The following is a 16,971-nucleotide window of genomic DNA, read 5'->3' on the forward strand; positions in this document are numbered from 1 at the left end:
CGGTTGAGGCTTTGAAAGCGCCGGGGGCGCTGCGAATAGGAAGGAGGGGGTCGCCTCCAGGCCCGCCTCCTATTGGCTCTATCCAACGTAAGCCCCGCCTCTTTCTCACAGCCCCGCCCCCCTCCGCATGGCGAGCCGCTGGCCGCCATTTCGGGGTCTCCCCTGAGGGGCACCAGGCCCCACCATGGCCCCCCACCCCGAGGGGCTGCGCTGGTACCAGATCCCCCTCTCCTCCGCCCGCATTCCCCGCTCGGGGCTCTTCAGCTACGGCTTCCAGGCCGGCCTCCAGCGCTACCAGCAGCTCCGCGCCCTCAAGCACCTCCGGGTGGGCCGCCCCGTCGCCCCGCCGCCCCCCGGCCTGTTGGAGCCCTGGCCCCCCGTCCCCTCGCCCGCCGACGGCCCTCCCCGGGCTGCCCACCGCCCGCGGGGCGCTGGCGGGGCGCGAGGTGAGAGCGGCCCTGCCCTGGGGACGGGTGTGAGGGGAGCCGGTGCCCCCACGGCCCTCCCCATGTCCCAGCGGGGGCCCTGGTCACCCCTGGGTTGTCCCCATGGCCCTCCCTGTGCCCCAGGGAACCCCCTGGTCACCCCCAGGTTGTCCCCACAGCCCTCCCCATGTCCCAAGGGGGCCCCTGGTCACCCCCGCATTATCCCCACAGTCCCCCGGCACCCCGAAGAGGGCCCTGGTCACCCCTGGGTTGTCCCCATGGCCGTCTCTGTGCCCCAAGGAACCCTCTGGTCACCCACGGGTTGTCCCCACAGCCCTCCCTGTGCCCCAAGGGGGCCCCTGGTCACCCCCGCATTGTCCCCACAGTCCCCTGCCACGCCAAGGAGGGCCCTGGTCACCCCTACATTGTCCCCACAGCCCTCCCCATGCCCCAAGGGGCTCTGTGGTGACCCCTGTGTTGTCCCCACAGTCCCCTGGCACCCCAGGGAGGGCCCCGGTCACCCCTGTGTTGTCCCTATGGCCCTCCCCATGCCCCAGCTGGGTCCCTGGTCACCCCCGCATTGTCCCCACAGTCTCCTGGCACCCCAAGGAGGGCCCTGGCCACCCCGGGTTGTCCCCATGGCCCTCCCCATGCCCCAAGGAGCCCCCTGGCCACCCCCACATTGTTCCCACGCCCCTCCCCATGCCCCAAGGGGCTCTGTGGTGACCCCCATGCTGTCCCCGCAGCCCCCCGGCGCCCCAAGGAGTCCCCTGGCACCAGGAAACGGGTGAGCAGAGGCCGGCAGCCCCCTGGCCCCGCTCAGCCCCATGCCAACCGGCGGGATGTGGCCAGCCGGGGCTGCCCACCGTGCCAGGCAGCACTGAACGGTTCCGGCAATGTCACGGTGCTGCCGGAGGCAGCTACGGGGTGCCTGGGGGGTGAGACCAACCACGGGCAGCACACCACAGCCAGGACGGTGCCACGGCAGGCAGGCAGGCGCTTTGGGGGGCACCCGCCGAGCACAGCGAGGGGACGGGTGTCCAGCACAGACAGCGAGGATGATGAGCTGATCCCGCTGAAGGACATGCTGCTGGCGGGAGATGAGCCCCCGAGCCCTGCGGACCACCAGCAGGTAGGTCCCTCCTCGAAGGTGGGTGCCTGGGTATCGGGGGCACCCTGGGGACGTCCCGGCGCCCGCCGGGTGTTTTGGTACCCGCTGAAGCCTCGCTGTTCCCTTGCTCTGTTGCCCAGGTTACATGCCCGCGGCCAGATCCACTTGCCAACAGCCTGGATTCACTGATCCGGGAGAAAAGGTAAGACCTTTGTCTGTTCAAAAAACGGGCAGAGGCGGCACTTGGGGACGTGGTTTAGTGGGCATGGGGGTGTTGGGTTGATGGTTGGGCTGATGATCTTAGAGATCCTTTCCAATCTTAGTGAATCCTAGTTTTTACTCTTGTTAAAAAATAATCCAGCCACCAAGCCGGGAAACGTGACATTATTACTCTGCCCTTAATTGGTATGGTGGTGGACTTGGTAATGTTAGGTTAATGGTTGGGCTGGATGATCTTAAAGGTCTTTTCCAACCTCAACGATTCCATGATTCCATGATTCTATGACCGGCACCCGCCGGGCACGGGAGGGGGTACCCCATGGTGCCCTCGCCCTTCCCTAACTGCCCCTGCGCCAGGGAGCAGAGCCAGGCAGCCACGCTGCGGGCTGGCCTGCCGCAGCCAGACGATGCCAGTCCCTGGGAGTCCCCGGACGAGGACAGCCAGCTGCCCGAGGAGCAGAGGTACTGCTGCCGGCCGGACCCGGGCGCGGGGTTAGGGGGGTCTGCGCGGTGCCCGCTCCCTGCCCGATGCCGCCCTCCCGCCAAACGTCTGGGGATTTCTCCCACGCCAAAGGTGCCAGCACCCAAAGCTCTGGCCGGTCCTCACCCTCCCTTGGTGCCACTTCCACAGCACCACAAAAACCGGGGCTCCGGCTTCGCCTTGCCTGCATATGGCCCTGATTGCTCGCATGCTCACTTGCATTTTTTCACCCGCAGGGATCTCCTGGCCCGCTACGCCATGGAAGCCAAATTTATCCCCACCATCCACCCTGGGGAGCCAGTCTTCTGCGCCTGCCCGGCGCCAGCGCCCACCCTGGACACCCGCGGGCTGGAGCCTCAAAGCGCGCTGGAGGGGCTCTTCCTCCGGTGAGTGCCGGGCACGGGGCGGGCAGGACATTTTGGGGGGGACAGGGGACGCGGGCAGAGCTCCGTTCAACCCCCCCCCAATCTCTGCCGCAGCGACTCGCCTGCCTGCCAGGCAGCTTTCGTCCGCGGCGGGGGCCTCAGCCTGCTCTACCGCTGCGTGCCCACCTGCCCGCTGCCCGTCCTGCGCTGGCTCTTCCAGGTAAGCCCCCGGCGCAGCAGCGTGCCCCCTCCTCCTGCCGTGCCACCGCCGGTCACCCCCTTCTTTCTTTCGGCAGCTGATGACCCTCTGCCCGGACACGACCAACGCTTCCCAGACGCTGTGGGAGATCTGGCTGAGCACCGGAGGTGAGCGCGGGGCGCGGGGCTGCCTCGCCGCGGTGCCCCCCCCAAAACCACGCCGGCACGGCTCCCTGCCCGCCCTCACTGGCCCCTCGCCCGCAGGCGAGCCCTGGTGCCCCACGGTGCAGGAGATCAGCTGGGCTTTCGCCCGCCTCGGCGCTGACCTGAGCCCCCTGCGCCGCCAGCGCCTGCTGCCCCCCGAGCTGTGCCCCAAGGAGAGGTGAGCCCCGGCACGGTGGGCAGGAGGGTGCTGCCCACCCTGCCAGCCCCCCACCCCGCCAAACCCCTTCTGCTCCTTCCAGAAGCCCGGATCCATCCTGCTCCCCGCGGCGGGCGAGCCCCAATGCCACCGGCACGCTGGCCCTGGTGACGCAGCTTGGTGACATCTGCAAGGTGGGAGCCCGCTGCCCACGCCGGGGACGCTGCGCCTTCATTATCTCTACCCTGCTAATTGGGCAGGCGCTGATGCCAGCTCCTGGACGGGTGCCCGCCGGGGCTGCCGCCGGCCGTGCCAACCCGGCGCTGCCCCCGGCTGGGGACGTCGCCATGGAGGGGGTTTTTTTTGGGGGGTGGGGGTGACGTTGCTTTCCCCATTCCAGTTCCTGGCGCTGTGCGTGGTCACCCAGCCGTGCCGCTACGCCGACGGCGCCCGCCTGGCGCTCGTCACCCTCCTCTCCTTCCTCGGCCTCGACCGGGCGCTGCGCTGCCAGCCCCTGCCCGAACTGCAGCACCTACTGCACTGCCTGCTGGAGGGCATCCGGGCCTGGCCGGAGCAGGTACCCGGGGCCGGGGGGATCCCCTCGCCCCCCACCCACCCTCCGCACCCTTCCCCAGGGGCTCTGCCCGCCCTGCCCGCGCCTCAACGCCTCCTTCTCTCCCCAGCTGCCTGCCCTCTGCCTGTCCCTCTGCCAGCTTTCTCGGCACCACCACAACCTGGTTGCTCTCGTGCGGCTGCTGCCGGATCTCACGAGCAGGGACAGGTACGTCCCGGCCCGCGGCGCTGCAGCCGGGCGAGGTGCCGGGCAGAGCCAGCAGCGCCGGGCCTGCCAAGCGTCCCGTGTCACCCGCACCCCGTGGATTGGTGACGGGGAGCCCCAGCGGGAGCTGGCACGGCCCCACGGCTCTGTGCCAGGGCTGGGAAGCGTCTGCCTCTAATTCCTTTATTCCAGCCGGTTGTGCAGGCACAAAGCGGGCAGGATCCGGCTGCCGGCACTGCCACCCCTCGCCACGGGCATCCAGAAGGCACCGGGGCCACGGTGGCACTGTGGATGTCCCGGCTCGGCACCAGGGGATGGTGGTGATGGGCACAGAGGCGGGGATGGGCACGTGGGCACGCACCGGACCCTCCCTCATGCTCTTCCTCCTCTCCCCAGGGAGCTTCGCCGGCACCTGAGCCTTCACGCCATGGCCCAGCTGCTGAGGGAGCCGCCGAGCACCGTGCCACCCGCTGCGGCACACACCGAGGTGGGTGCACCGAGGTGGGACCGCGCCGGGGCTCCGGCACCCACCACGGGCTCCGGCACCCACCGCAGGCTCCGGCACGGAGTGCGGCACCCTGACACCCGCTCTCCCCACAGCTGCAGGTGCTGGGCCGGCTCCTGGTGCTGGTGCAGCTGGACAACCTGCGAGGCCTGGTGCTCGCCGGGGGGCTGGAGGAACCGGAGGACGCTGACCTGGAGGTGGGTGCTCCCCTCGCCGGGGAAAGGGTGCCATGGGGCACCCCACAACGTGCCCCGCGCCACTTTTTGGCATTCCTGCCCGCAGGCTTGCTACCTGAGCTACAGCCTCCTCCTCCTCACCAGCAACGTGGTGGGCACCGAGCGTCCGCCGGCCGAGCAGCGGGTGAGCGCCCGGGCCCCGGGGGGTGCCCTGGGGGGGTTTGGGGAGGGGTCTGCCCTGTCCCTGACCCCCCCGCCTGTCCCCCCAGGGCCACCTGGAGCAGCTCTGCACCCAGCTGGACCGGAATTTTGGGAGGGGGGGCTGCGCGACAGCACCAGGCTCCTCTTCCGCACCCAGCTCAAGGGCCTGGCCACCCTCCTCTACGTCAAGTGGCAGGAGATGCTGGCGTAGGGCGGGGGTGCCCCGTGGGCGCCCATGGGTGCCCCCGGGGCACCCCCTGCCCAATAAACACCCCTGGCCCCTCCTGAGCCTGCCGCTGTCTTGGGGGGCAAGACACCCCGAAAAGGGTGCCGGGGTTCTGAGCCGAGCCGGGCTGAGCCGGGCTGAGGTGGGCTGGGCTGGACTGGGTCGGGCTGGGCTGAACTGAGCCCAGCCTGGCCAAGCTGCGCTGAACTGGGCTGGGCCGAACTGGGCTGGGCCAAACTGGGCTGAGCCGAACTGGGCTGAGCCGAACTGGGCTGGGCCGAACTGGGCTGGGCCGAACCGGGCTGAGCCGAGCCGAACTGGGCTGGGCCAAACTGGGCTGGGCTGAACTGGGCTGGGCTGAACTGGGCTGAGCCGAGCCAAACTGGGCTGAGCTGAACTGGGTTAAACCAAGCTGGGTGGAGCCAGACTTGGCTGAGCCAAACTGGGTTGAGCCAAGCCTGGTTGAGCCAAGCTGGGCTGAACTGAACTGGGTTAAACCAAGCTGGGTTAAACCAAGCTGGCCTGAGCTGAACTGGGTTAAACCAAACTGGCCTGAGCTGAACTGGTTAAACCAAGCTGGGCTAAACCAAGCTGGCCTGAGCTGAACTGCGTTAAACCAAGCTGGGTTGAGCTGAACTGGGCTGAGCCAAACCGGGTTGATCCAAACTGGACCAAGCCAAACCGGGCTGAGCCAAGCCTGGTTAACCAGAGCCGAACCGGGCTGAGCTGAGCCTGGTTGAGCTGGGCTGAGCCGAGCCGAATCCGACCCGAGTGGACCCAACTGGACCTAACCCAACCCGATCCGATCCGACTGGACCCAGCTGGACCCGATCTGATCCAACTGGACCCAACTGGACCTGACCCAACCCGATCCAATCTGATTGGACCCAGCTGGACCCGATCTGACCCAACTGGACCCAACTGGACCTGACCCAACCCGATCCGACTGGACCCAACTGGACCTGCCTGGACCCAACTGGACCTGACCCAACCCGATCCGATCCGACTGGACCCAGCTGGACCCAATCTGATCCAACTGGACCCAACTGGACCTGACCCGACCCGATCTGATCCGACTGGACCCAACTGGACCCAACTGGACCTGACCCGACCCGATCCGATCCGACTGGACCCAGCTGGACCCGATCTGATCCAACTGGACCCAACTGGACCTGACCCAACCCGATCCAATCTGATTGGACCCAGCTGGACCCGATCTGACCCAACTGGACCCAACTGGACCTGACCCAACCCGATCCGACTGGACCCAACTGGACCTGCCTGGACCCAACTGGACCTGACCCAACCCGATCCGATCCGACTGGACCCAGCTGGACCCAATCTGATCCAACTGGACCCAACTGGACCTGACCCGACCCGATCTGATCCGACTGGACCCAACTGGACCCAACTGGACCTGACCCGACCCGATCCGATCCGACTGGACCCAGCTGGACCCGATCTGATCCAACTGGACCCAACTGGACCTGACCCAACCCGATCCAATCTGATTGGACCCAGCTGGACCCGATCTGACCCAACTGGACCCAACTGGACCTGACCCAACCCGATCCGACTGGACCCAACTGGACCTGCCTGGACCCAACTGGACCTGACCCGACCCGACCCGATCCAATCCGACTGGACCCAACTGGACCTGATCTGATCCAACTGGACCCAACTGGACCCGACTGGACCCAACTGGACCCGATCTGATCCAACTGGACCCGACTGGACCCGACCGGACCCGACCCGATCCAACTGGACCTGATCTGACCTGACTGGACCCGACCGGATCCGACCGGACCCGACTGGAGCCGATCTGATCCAACTGGACCCGACCCGATCCGACCGGACCCGATCTGACCCGACCGGACCCAACCGGGCCCGATCTGACCCGACCGGACCCGGCCCGGCCCGGCCCGAGCCCCCTCCCCGCGGGGCGGCCGTGACGTCAGGGCCGGGGCGGGGCCGAGCGGAGCCGCGCGGCGCGCACCCTCCGCCGCCGCCGCCGCCGCCTCCCGCCGCCCCGAGCCCCCGGGCGCCCGCCCCGACCGCCGCCGCCGCCGCGCCCCGAGGTGAGTGCGGGCCCCCCCCGCCCCGCCGGGCCCGGCCCGGCCCCCCCCGCCCCGCCCCGGTATTGTTGTGGCGGAGCCGCGGGGGCGGGGGGAGGAGGGGGGGAGGCGCTTTGTTCCTCCCGGTACCGGGGAGCGGGACCCGGCGGCATCGCCCCCGCCCCCGCCGCCCCCGCCCAGCCCCGCCGCTGTGAGGGCCGGGCCCCCCCCTCCGGTAACGGGGACCCCCCCCCCCCCCCCCCGCCGCGATCCGTCGGTGCACCGCCGCCCACCCCCCCCCCCCCGCCGCCGTCGGTACCGGCAGCCGGTGCCGGCCCCCCCCCGCGCGGGGCAGCGGGCTGTGCCCGCGGGGTGCCCCCGCCCGCGGATGCCGGGGGGGCTCATCCCGCGGGGCTGCGCCGCGCCCTGGGGCCCCCCCGGGATGGGCACCCCCGTGGGGACCCCCCCGATGGCACCGCCATGGAGACCCCCGGGATGGGCACGGCCGTGGGGACCCCCGGGATGGCACCGCCACGGGGACCCCCCCGGGATGGGCACCCCCGTGGGGACCCCCCCGGGATGGGCACGGCCGTGGGGACCCCCGGGATGGCACCGCCACGGGGACCCCCCCGGGATGGGCACCCCCGTGGGGACCCCCCCGGGATGGGCACGGCCGTGTGGACCCCCGGGATGGCACCGCCACGGGGACCCCCCCGGGATGGGCACGGCCGTGGGGACCCCCCCGATGGCACCGCCATGGGGACACCCAGGATGGGCACTGCCACAGGGACCCCTGGGATGGCACCACCAGGGGGACCCCCAGATGGGCACAGCTGTGGGGACCCCCCCGGGATGGCGCTGCCACAGGGACCCCCGGGATGGTACCGCCACAGGGCCGTGGTGCCCCAGTCCCCCCATGGGACCCCCCAGCATCTGGCACCAAAACTGGGGGCCCCGGGGACCCCGTGCTGCCTGTGGCACCCGGCCGTGCTTTTGTCCCCAGGGCCATACCCGCAGCACCCTGACCGTGCCCGTGGCACCCTGACCGTGCCCATGGCACCCTGACCGTGCCCACGGCACCTTTGCCATGCCTGTGGCACCCTTGCCGTGCCCGTGGCACCCTGACCGTGCCCGTGGCACCTTCGCCATGACCGTGGCACTCTCGCCATGCCCATGGCACCCTAACCATGCCTATGGCACACCAGCCATGCCCATGGCACCCTGGCCGTGACCATGGCACCCTGACCGTGCCCGTGACACTCTGGCCATGGCCTGTGGCACCCTGGCCATGCTTTTGTCCCCAGGGCCATGCCCGTGGCACCCTGGCTGTGCCCGTGGCGCCCTGACCATACCCATGGCACCCCGGCTATACCCACGGCACCCTGGCCATGACCATGGCACCCCGACCGTGCCCGTGGCACCCTGACCATGCCTGTGGCACCCTGGCCATGACCGGGGCACGCTGACTGTGCCCTCGGCACCCCCGGCCATGCCCTCAGCACCCCCGACCGTGCCCTCGACACCCCGGCCGTGCCCTCGGCACCCCGACCGTGTCTCGGCACCCCGACCGTGCTCTCAGCACCCTTGCCGTGCCTGTGGCACCCTTGCCGTGCCTGTGGCACCCCAGCCGTGCCCTCGGCACCCCCGGCCGTGCCCTCGGCACCCTGACCGTGCCCGTGGCACCCTGGCCGTGCCTGTGGCACCCCGGCTGTGCCTTCAGCACCGCCAACCCCCTGCCTGCAGCCCCCCACCGCCGCGGGCAGCCTGGCCGGGGTGTCCCCCATTCCCACGCCCGCGGGGGGCCCATTCCCGGCCCCCCACCCTCCCGGAAATCCTTCCCCAGCCGGCGCGGGGGCCCCCCCCGGACCCCCCTCCCGGTTTCCTGCTTCCCGCCGGGCAGGGCAGAACAATTCCCGGCCGCCCGCTCGCCCGCCGCATCCTGCCCAGCCTTGGGGACGGGGACGGACGGACGGACAGACGACAGAGCCGGGGGGGCGGGGGGCACAGCCCCCCCCGGGGAGAGCGGGCAGTGCCGGGGGGTCCTGGGGCAGGACGTGGGGTGAGGTGGGGCCGCCGGGTGGGGTGGGAAGCGGAAGGGCCCGTTTCCTTCTCCGTGACACCCCCCCGTCGCTCGTCACGGCCGGAGGAGGGACCCGTGGCGGGGTGGGGGGGGTAGCGAGTCGGGGACCCGCGTGTCCCCCCCCTCCGGCTGCGTGGGGTGCCCTCGGCCTCGTGACGCGCGGCCCTCAATGCCCGCCTTGTCCCCCGCGCCGCCTGCGTGACGCCGTCTCCGCCGATGCCCCGTAACCCTAACGGGGGCCGGGCGTGGCTGTCCCGTGTGTGTCCCCCCCCCCAGGCCGTGCGTCGCCCCCCGCCCCCTGCCGCCATGGCCCCCCGCCGGCTGCTGGCCCTCGCCTCGCTGCTGGCCCTCGCCGCCGCCGCCGCCCCGGGGTCCCTGTGGAGCGCCGTGCCCCGAAAAACTGTCCCCTACGCGGGTGAGTAGCGTGCGGGGTGTCCCCCCCCGCGCCCCGGGGGTCCCCAGGGGGAGGGGAGCAGCTCGGGGAAACTGAGGCATGGCGGGGGGGCCCCTCCCGCCCTCGCCAGTGCCGGGGTGGCACGCCGGCGGGCGTAGTTGTCCCCACCTCGGGTGGCTTTTGTGTCCCGTCCCCCCCCGCCAAGGTTGTCAGCACTGCGGGGAACCCCCCCCAGCACCCGTGTCCCCAAAATGGGGGGGGGGGGGTCTGCGGGAGCAGAGGGGGGACACGCAGGGACGCTGCCCCGTGTCCCTGTGCCGTGCCAGCACCCGGCGTCCCCAGCACTGTGCCCTGTCCCCGTGCCCTGCCACCGCCCCGTCCCCACCCCTCTGCCGTGTCCCCTGTCCCCATTCCTCTGCCACGCCAGCACCCCAAGATGCCGTCTTTTTGCCCTGCCAGCACCCTCCGTCCCCCCGTCCCTTGTCCCGTGCCAGCACCCGGTGTCCCCGTCTGTGCCGTGCGCCGGGTCCCCGTCCCTGTGCCATGCCGGCACCGGCGTCCCTGTCCCTTTGCCATGCCCTGTGTCCCCTGTCCCTGTGCCATGCCGGCACCGGCATCCCTGTCCCTTTGCCATGCCCTGTGTCCCCCGTCCCTGTGCCATGCCGGCACCGGCGTCCCTGTCCCTTTGCCATGCCCTGTGTCCCCCATCCCCTGCCCCGTTCCCCTGTCCCTGTGCGGTGCCAGTGCCCCACGTCCTCTATCCCTGCACCGTGCCAGTGTCCCCATGCCGTGTCCCCGGTCCCCATGCTGTCCCCACACCTGAGACCCCTGTCCCTTTTCCGTGCCACTGTCCCCATGCCGTGCCCCCTGTCCCTGTGCCATGCCCACACCGAGACCCCCATCCCCTTCCCGTGCCACTGTCCCCATGACGTGCCCCCTGTCCCTCTGCTGTCCCCACACCGAGACCCCCATCCCTTCGCCGTGCCGGCGCCCCGCGTCCCTGTGCCGTCCCCGTGCTGTCCCCGTGCCGTGCCAGCCCCGCGTCCCCGTCCCTGCCCCGGGGGCCCCCGGTGCCTCCCCCGTCAATGGGGCCTTTCTGCGGGGCCTGGGGGCGGGCGGGGGGGGGCGCGGGGGGGGCGTGGGGTCTCGCCAAAGGCCGCTGTGTTCGCCCGGCACCGCCAGCGCCTGCTCCGGTGACAAAGAGCCCTTTGTGCGGCGCCGGGGCCGGGGGGCTTCCGGCGATGGCGGGGGGGGGGGGGGGGGGCGCGGGGGGGCGGCGATGGGGGTGCCAGCGGTGCCCACCCGGTGGCTTCGCGCTGATGTCCCCCCCAAAAAAACCCCGCAGAGCTGAAGGACGTGGCCAAGCGCTTCTCGCAGGGGGGGGGTCTCGCACTACCTGACGCTGACGCTGGACGAGGCCGAGGCGCTGCTCTACGTGGGCGCCCGCGAGGCCGTTTTCGCCCTGGCCACCGGCACCGTGGAGCTGAAGGCGGCGGTGAGGTCCCGGGGGACCCCCGCCCCCCCCCGGAGCGGGGGATATTTGGGGGATGGGGGGGTGCTGTTTGCAGCCCGCTGATCCTTTCTGTCTGTCCTCAGATCTCCTGGGAAGCGCCCGTGGACAAGAAAGCTGAGTGCATCCAGAAAGGCAAAAACAACCAGGTAAGGGGGGTTCGGGTGTAGTGGCTGCGGCGGGGGGGTTACCGGGCATCCCGCTGTGCCCCCCCCGGTACCGACACCCCCTAACCGGCTGTTCTCCCCCGCCAGACCGACTGTTTCAACTACGTGCGGTTCCTGCAGAGCTACAACAGCTCCCACCTCTACGCCTGCGGCACCTACGCCTTCCAGCCCAAGTGCACCTACATCGTGAGTGCCGCCCCCGGGGGGGGGGACACACCCCGAAAGCTGTCAGCCCCCGCCCCCGCTTCCCCCCTGCCCCTGGGGATGAGCTCCAGGGCAGCCCCCCCCGGCCTGAGGGGCATCATCTGGGGGTGTCCCTGTCACCAGAGGGTCATGCAGGGGGGTGCCTGTGCCCAGGAGGGTGGTCCAGGGGGGTCCCTGTCCCCCAGAGCATCATCTGGGGGGTGTCCCTGTCCCTAGGGGGGTCATCCAGGGGTGTCTCTGTCCCCAAAGGGTCATCTGGGGCTGTCCCTGTCCCCAGGAGGATGGCTCAGGACTGTCCCTGTCCCCAGGAGAAATATCCAGGCCTGTCCCTGTGCCCAGGACGGTGGTCCAGGGGTGTCCCTGTCCCTAGGGTGGTCATTCAGGAGTGTCCCTGTCCCCAGGAGGGTGGTTCAGGGGTGTCCCTGTCCCCTGGAGCATCATCCATGGGTGTCCCTGTCCCCATAATGGGTCATCTAGGGCTGTCTCTGTCCCCTAAGGGTCATCTGGGGGTGTCCTTGTGCCCAGGAGGGTGGTCCAGGGGTGTCCCTGTCCCGCGGAGGAACATCCAGGGGTGTCCCTATGCCCAGGAGGGTGGCTCAGGGCTGTCCCTGTCCCCATGATGGGTCATCCAGAGCTGTCCCTGTCCCCAGGAGGGTGGTTCAGGGGTGTCCCTGTCCCCAGAAGCATCATCCAGGGCTGTCCCTGTCCCTAGGAGGGTGGTTCAGGGGTGTCCCTGTCCCCTGGAGCATCATCCAGGGGGGTCCCTGTCCCCAAAATGGGTCATCCAGGGCTGTCTCTGTCTTCAAAGGGTCATTTGGGGGTGTCCTTGTGCCCAGGAGGGTGGTCCAGGGGTGTCCCTGTCCCCCAGACCATCATCCAGGGGGGACCCTGTCCCCAGGAGGGTCATCGGGGGGGGTGTCCCTGTGCCTGGGGCTGGTCTGGGTGCGGGGAGACATGAACCGGGGAGGGGGCCGGGACCCCCAACCCACTCCTGCGCCTGGCAGGAACTGTCCGGCTTCACCCTGGACCAAGTGGCTTTTGAGGACGGCAAAGGGAAGTGTCCATACGACCCCACTAAGGGACACACCGGCCTCATCGTGGGTAGGTGGCACCACCCGGGCACCCGCTGGGGTCGGGGACACCGAGCCCCCCGCTGTCCCCCTCCCTAAAGCCTTCCCTCGCAGACGGGGAGCTGTACTCGGCCACCTTCAACAATTTCCTGGGCACGGAGCCTGTCATCCTCCGCAACCTGGGCCCCCACTACTCCATGAAGACAGAATATCTCACCTCCTGGCTGAACGGTAGAATTGGGGCGACGCAGCAAGGGGACGGCGCGGGCACCCCCTGCCCCGGCACGGCATTACCCTCCCCTTTCTGCTCCCCTTCCCTTCGCAGAGCCCCACTTCGTGGCTTCGGCTTACGTGCAGGAGAGCGCGGCCAGCAGCACCGGGGACGACGACAAGGTTTACTTCTTCTTCAGCGAGCGGGCGGTGGAGTACGACTGCTACGCCGAGCAGGTGGTGGCCCGCGTGGCGCGGGTCTGCAAGGTACGGGGAAGGGACGACCCGTACCGGGGACGCCGCCCCGGCGTGGCTTTGCACCGCCGGCGAGCGCGGTGGCTTTTGTCTTGATGCCGGCTGGGTGCCCAGGGGGACGTCGGCGGTGCCCGCACGCTGCAGAAGAAGTGGACAACCTTCCTGAAGGCTCGCTTGGTGTGTTCGGCGCCCGAGCAGCAGCTCCACTTCAACCGCCTCCAGGCTGTCTTCACCCTGCCGGGGGCCAACTGGCAGGACACCGCCTTTTTTGGGGTCTTCCAGGCCCGCTGGTGAGCGCGGGGGGATGCGGCAGCCTTGGGGGTTCTCCCGTGACCGGTGGCTCCCCCTAAAAACCTGCCCTGTCCCTTTGCAGGGGGGACGTGGACGTCTCGGCTATTTGCCGGTACCACATCCTGGAGGTGAAGAAGGCATTCGAGGGGCCCTACAAGGAATACCGGGAGCAAGCGCAGAAGTGGGGCCGGTATTTGGATGAGGTGCCAAGCCCCCGTCCCGGCGCGGTGAGTGCGGGCACTGGGGGGCTAGGAGGGGAGAAGAATTGTGTGGGGTTCAACAAGGCCAAGTGCTGGGTCCTCCGCTTGGGTCACAACAACCCCATGCAACGCTGCAGGCTGGGGGAAGAGTGGCTGGGAGCTGCCTGGCCGAAAAGGACCCAGGGGTGTTGGTTGACAGCGGCTGAGCATGAGCCGGCCCTGTGCCCAGGTGGCCAAGGTGGCCAAGAGCATCCTGGCTCGTGTCAGGGACAGTGTGGCCGCTGGAGCAGGGCAGGGATCGTCCCTTGTGCTCGGCGCTGGTGAGGCTGCACCTGGAATGCTGTGCCCAGTTTTGGGCCCCTCAGCACAAGGAGGACATTGGGGTGCTGGAGCGTGTCCAGAGCAGGGCAGCGGAGCTGGGGCAGGGTCTGGAGCACAGGGCTGGTGGGGAGCGGCTGAGGGAGCTGGGGGTGTTCAGCCTGGAGAAGAGGAGGCTGAGGGGAGACCTGATCGCTCTGCAGCTCCTGGCAGGAGGGGGCAGGGAGGGGGTGCTGGGCTCTTCTGCCAAGTGACAAGCGATAGGATGAGAGGAAATGGGCTCAAGCTGCGTTGGGGAGGTTTAGATTGGATATTGGGAGAAATTTCTTCATGGAAAGGGCTGTCAAGCACTGGAACAGGCTGCCCAGAGAGGTGGGGGAGTCCCCATCCCTGGAGGGGTTCAAAAAACGGGCAGAGGTGGCACTTGGGGACATGGTTTAGTGGGCATGGGGGTGTTGGGTTGATGGTTGGGCTGATGATCTTAAAGCTCCTTTCCAACCTTAATGATTCCTAGTTTTTACTTTCATTAAATAATAATCCAGCCCCCAAGCCAGGAAACAGGAAATTGCTGCTCTCCCCTTAACTGGTTTAGTGGTGGGCTTGGCAGTGTTAGGTTAATGGTGGGACTGGACGATCTTAAAGGTCCTTTCCAACCTCAACGATTCCATGATTCTATGAGGGACGTGGGATCCGGCCGTGCGCCTGACGGTGCTCTCCGTCCCCCAGTGCATCACCGACTGGCACCGCCAGAACGGCTTCGCCAGCTCCCTCGAGCTGCCCGACAACACCCTCAACTTCGCCAAGAAGCACCCGCTGATGGACGAGCCCATCCTGCCGCACCGCGGGCGCCCGCTCCTCCTCAAGAAAGACGCCAACTTCACTCAGTTGGTGGTAGACCGAGTGCCCGGGCTGGACGGCACCGTCTACGAGGTGCTTTTCATCGGCACAGGTACGCGCCGGCTTGGGCGGGGAGGGCACCGCGGAGGGCTCCTGGCGTGGGGACGTCCCTCACCGCCCGCCGCGACCCGCAGGTGACGGCTGGGTGCACAAGGCGCTGAACCTGGGCGCTTGCGTTCATCTGGTCGAGGAGCTGCAGGTTTTTGAGCCGGCGCAGCCCGTGGAGAGCCTGGTTCTGGCCGGTCGGAAGGTGAGTGGGTGTCATGGGGACGGGGCTGGCGCCCGGGGTTGTCACCTCGCCGCGGTGTCACCTCGCCGTGTCACCTCGCCCGTTCTCCCTGCCCTCGCAGAAGCTGCTCTTCGCCGGTTCCCGTTTCCAAGTGGCCCAGTTGCCCCTGGCCGATTGCGGCCGCTACCAGTCGTGCACGGATTGCATCCTCGCCCGGGATCCCTACTGTGCCTGGAGCCACAACGCCAGCCTCTGCGTCCGCACCGACGGCCTCAATGGGTACGGGGGGTTCCCCCGGGGAGGGGCGGGGGACACGGGGCGTCCCCCCCTCACCTCTGCCACCTCCTTCTGCAGATCCCAGCTGGTCCAGGACGTGCTGAGCTCCGACACCCGCGCCTGCACCCTGCCGCAGGTGGCCAAGCAAGGTGAGACCCCCCCCACAAAATGCTGCACCGAGCTGGGAGGGGGGGGTGACGTGGGCCTCCCCCCCCGACTTTACGCTTCCCCTCCTGACTTGGCCCCTTCTCCCACAGGGCCCATCACCCCCAAAAACGTGACGGTGGTGGCGGGCACCGACCTGGTGCTGACGTGCCGTTTGGGCTCCAACCTAGCCCAGGCGCTGTGGACCTTCGAGGGCCGGGCGCTGGCAGCCGAGCAGGCGTTGGTGCTTCATGACGCCCGGCTGCGGGCTCTGGTGGTGCCGGGAGCCGGGGCGCAGCACAGCGGCACGTACCGCTGCTTTTCGGAGGAGCAGGGCGCCCGTTTGGGCGGCGAGGTTTACCGGGTGGCTGTTTTAGCCGGCCCCGGGGTGCCGCTGGAGACGCGGGCGCCGTTGGAGAGCCTGGGGCTGGTGTGGGTGGTGGCGGTGTGCCTGGGTGCCCTGTGCCTGGTGCTGGTGCTCGTGGTGCTCTCGCTTTGGCGGCGGCTGCGGGAAGAGTTGGGCAAAGGCGCCAAAGCCATCGAAAGCACCCTGGTGTACCCCATCGAGCTGCCCAAGGAACCCCCCAGTCCCCGTTTCGTACCCAGCACCGCCTCTGACTCGGACGAGAAGCTTTGGGACCCGGCCAGCTACTACTACTCGGACGGCTCGCTGAAAATCGTGCCGGGTCACGCCGCCTGCCGCAACGGCGGCCCCCCCGGTGCCTCCTCGCCACCCAACGCCATCCCCGGGCAGCCCCTCCACTCGCCCACCCGCATCCACCTGGGTCCCCTGCGCGGTTCCTCCTCCAACGGCTACATCCGCCTGGCGCTGGGTGCCGAAGAGCGGCCGCCCTGCGCCGATTTGGCCGAGGAGCTCCGGCGCAAGCTGCAGCAGCGCCAGCCCCTGCCCGACTCCAACCCTGAGGAGTCGTCGGTTTGAGCCGCCGGCAGGCGGCTTCCCCGCCGCCGAGCAGCCGTACCTACCTCAGGGCCCGGCCCGGCACCCGCCGCGGGGGACCCCGGTGCCGGCACCCACCGCGGGGACCACCGCCTCGGCACCAGCACCCGACTTGGGGCTGCGCTTGCGGGCGCCAGCAACCGTCGTGGGGATGCCGGTGCCCATTTTGGGGACTGCCGCACTGGCACCCGCTTTGGGGACTGCCACCTCGGCACCAGCACCCGTCTTGGCGACGGGACTGCCGCCCTGGCACCTGTACCCGTCTTGGGGACTGCCGCCACAGCACCCGCCTTGGGGCCGTGGCACCGGCGCCACGTCACACGTTTGGGGCACCGGCACCCCTTTGAGGCACCGGCACCCGCCTTGGGGCCATGGCATGGGCGCCATGGCACACGTTTGAGGCACCGGCACCCACCTTGGGGCCATGGCACAGGCGCCATGGCACACGTTTGGGCCACCGGCACCCGTCTTGGGCACCGGAGCTGCTCTTGGTCACCACGTCCGCCTTCGGTACCGTGTCCCGGACCAGGGACTGACCTTGGGGACCGCCACCGGCCTTGGGGACTACGGAGCCCCCCCTGCCCCGGGGGGCACCACATCCCACCCCGAGCAGCGGCTGCAGGACGGGGTGGGGTTTTTTTTTTGGGATGATTTAAGAACCGATTGGG

The 16,971-nt window shown here is 69.4% G+C and overlaps 2 protein-coding genes across 2 annotated transcripts; both read left to right on the plus strand.

Moving 5' to 3' along the window:
* The first annotated feature begins 184 nt into the window (after positions 1–184).
* FAM178B (family with sequence similarity 178 member B) lies at positions 185–6,607 on the plus strand. The gene is given in 18 exon segments (XM_075724207.1): positions 185–446; positions 1,172–1,557; positions 1,677–1,738; positions 2,113–2,217; positions 2,473–2,622; positions 2,716–2,821; positions 2,898–2,967; positions 3,064–3,181; positions 3,264–3,354; positions 3,561–3,737; positions 3,844–3,941; positions 4,335–4,425; positions 4,539–4,640; positions 4,726–4,803; positions 4,889–4,936; positions 4,939–5,038; positions 6,063–6,251; positions 6,378–6,607. Coding segments are annotated over 18 exon segments (2,463 nt in total).
* A 2,879-nt stretch (positions 6,608–9,486) lies between these two features.
* SEMA4C (semaphorin 4C) lies at positions 9,487–16,285 on the plus strand. Its single transcript, XM_075723996.1, is given in 15 exon segments — positions 9,487–9,595; positions 10,920–10,951; positions 10,953–11,069; positions 11,171–11,233; positions 11,339–11,437; positions 12,460–12,556; positions 12,640–12,756; positions 12,851–13,002; positions 13,105–13,280; positions 13,364–13,508; positions 14,526–14,748; positions 14,831–14,946; positions 15,047–15,204; positions 15,280–15,350; positions 15,459–16,285. Coding segments are annotated over 15 exon segments (2,502 nt in total).
* The last annotated feature ends 686 nt before the right edge of the window (positions 16,286–16,971 follow it).

Source organism: Pelecanus crispus, chromosome 21 (assembly GCF_030463565.1).
Source record: "Pelecanus crispus isolate bPelCri1 chromosome 21, bPelCri1.pri, whole genome shotgun sequence".
Classification (NCBI taxonomy): Eukaryota; Metazoa; Chordata; class Aves; order Pelecaniformes; family Pelecanidae; genus Pelecanus; species Pelecanus crispus.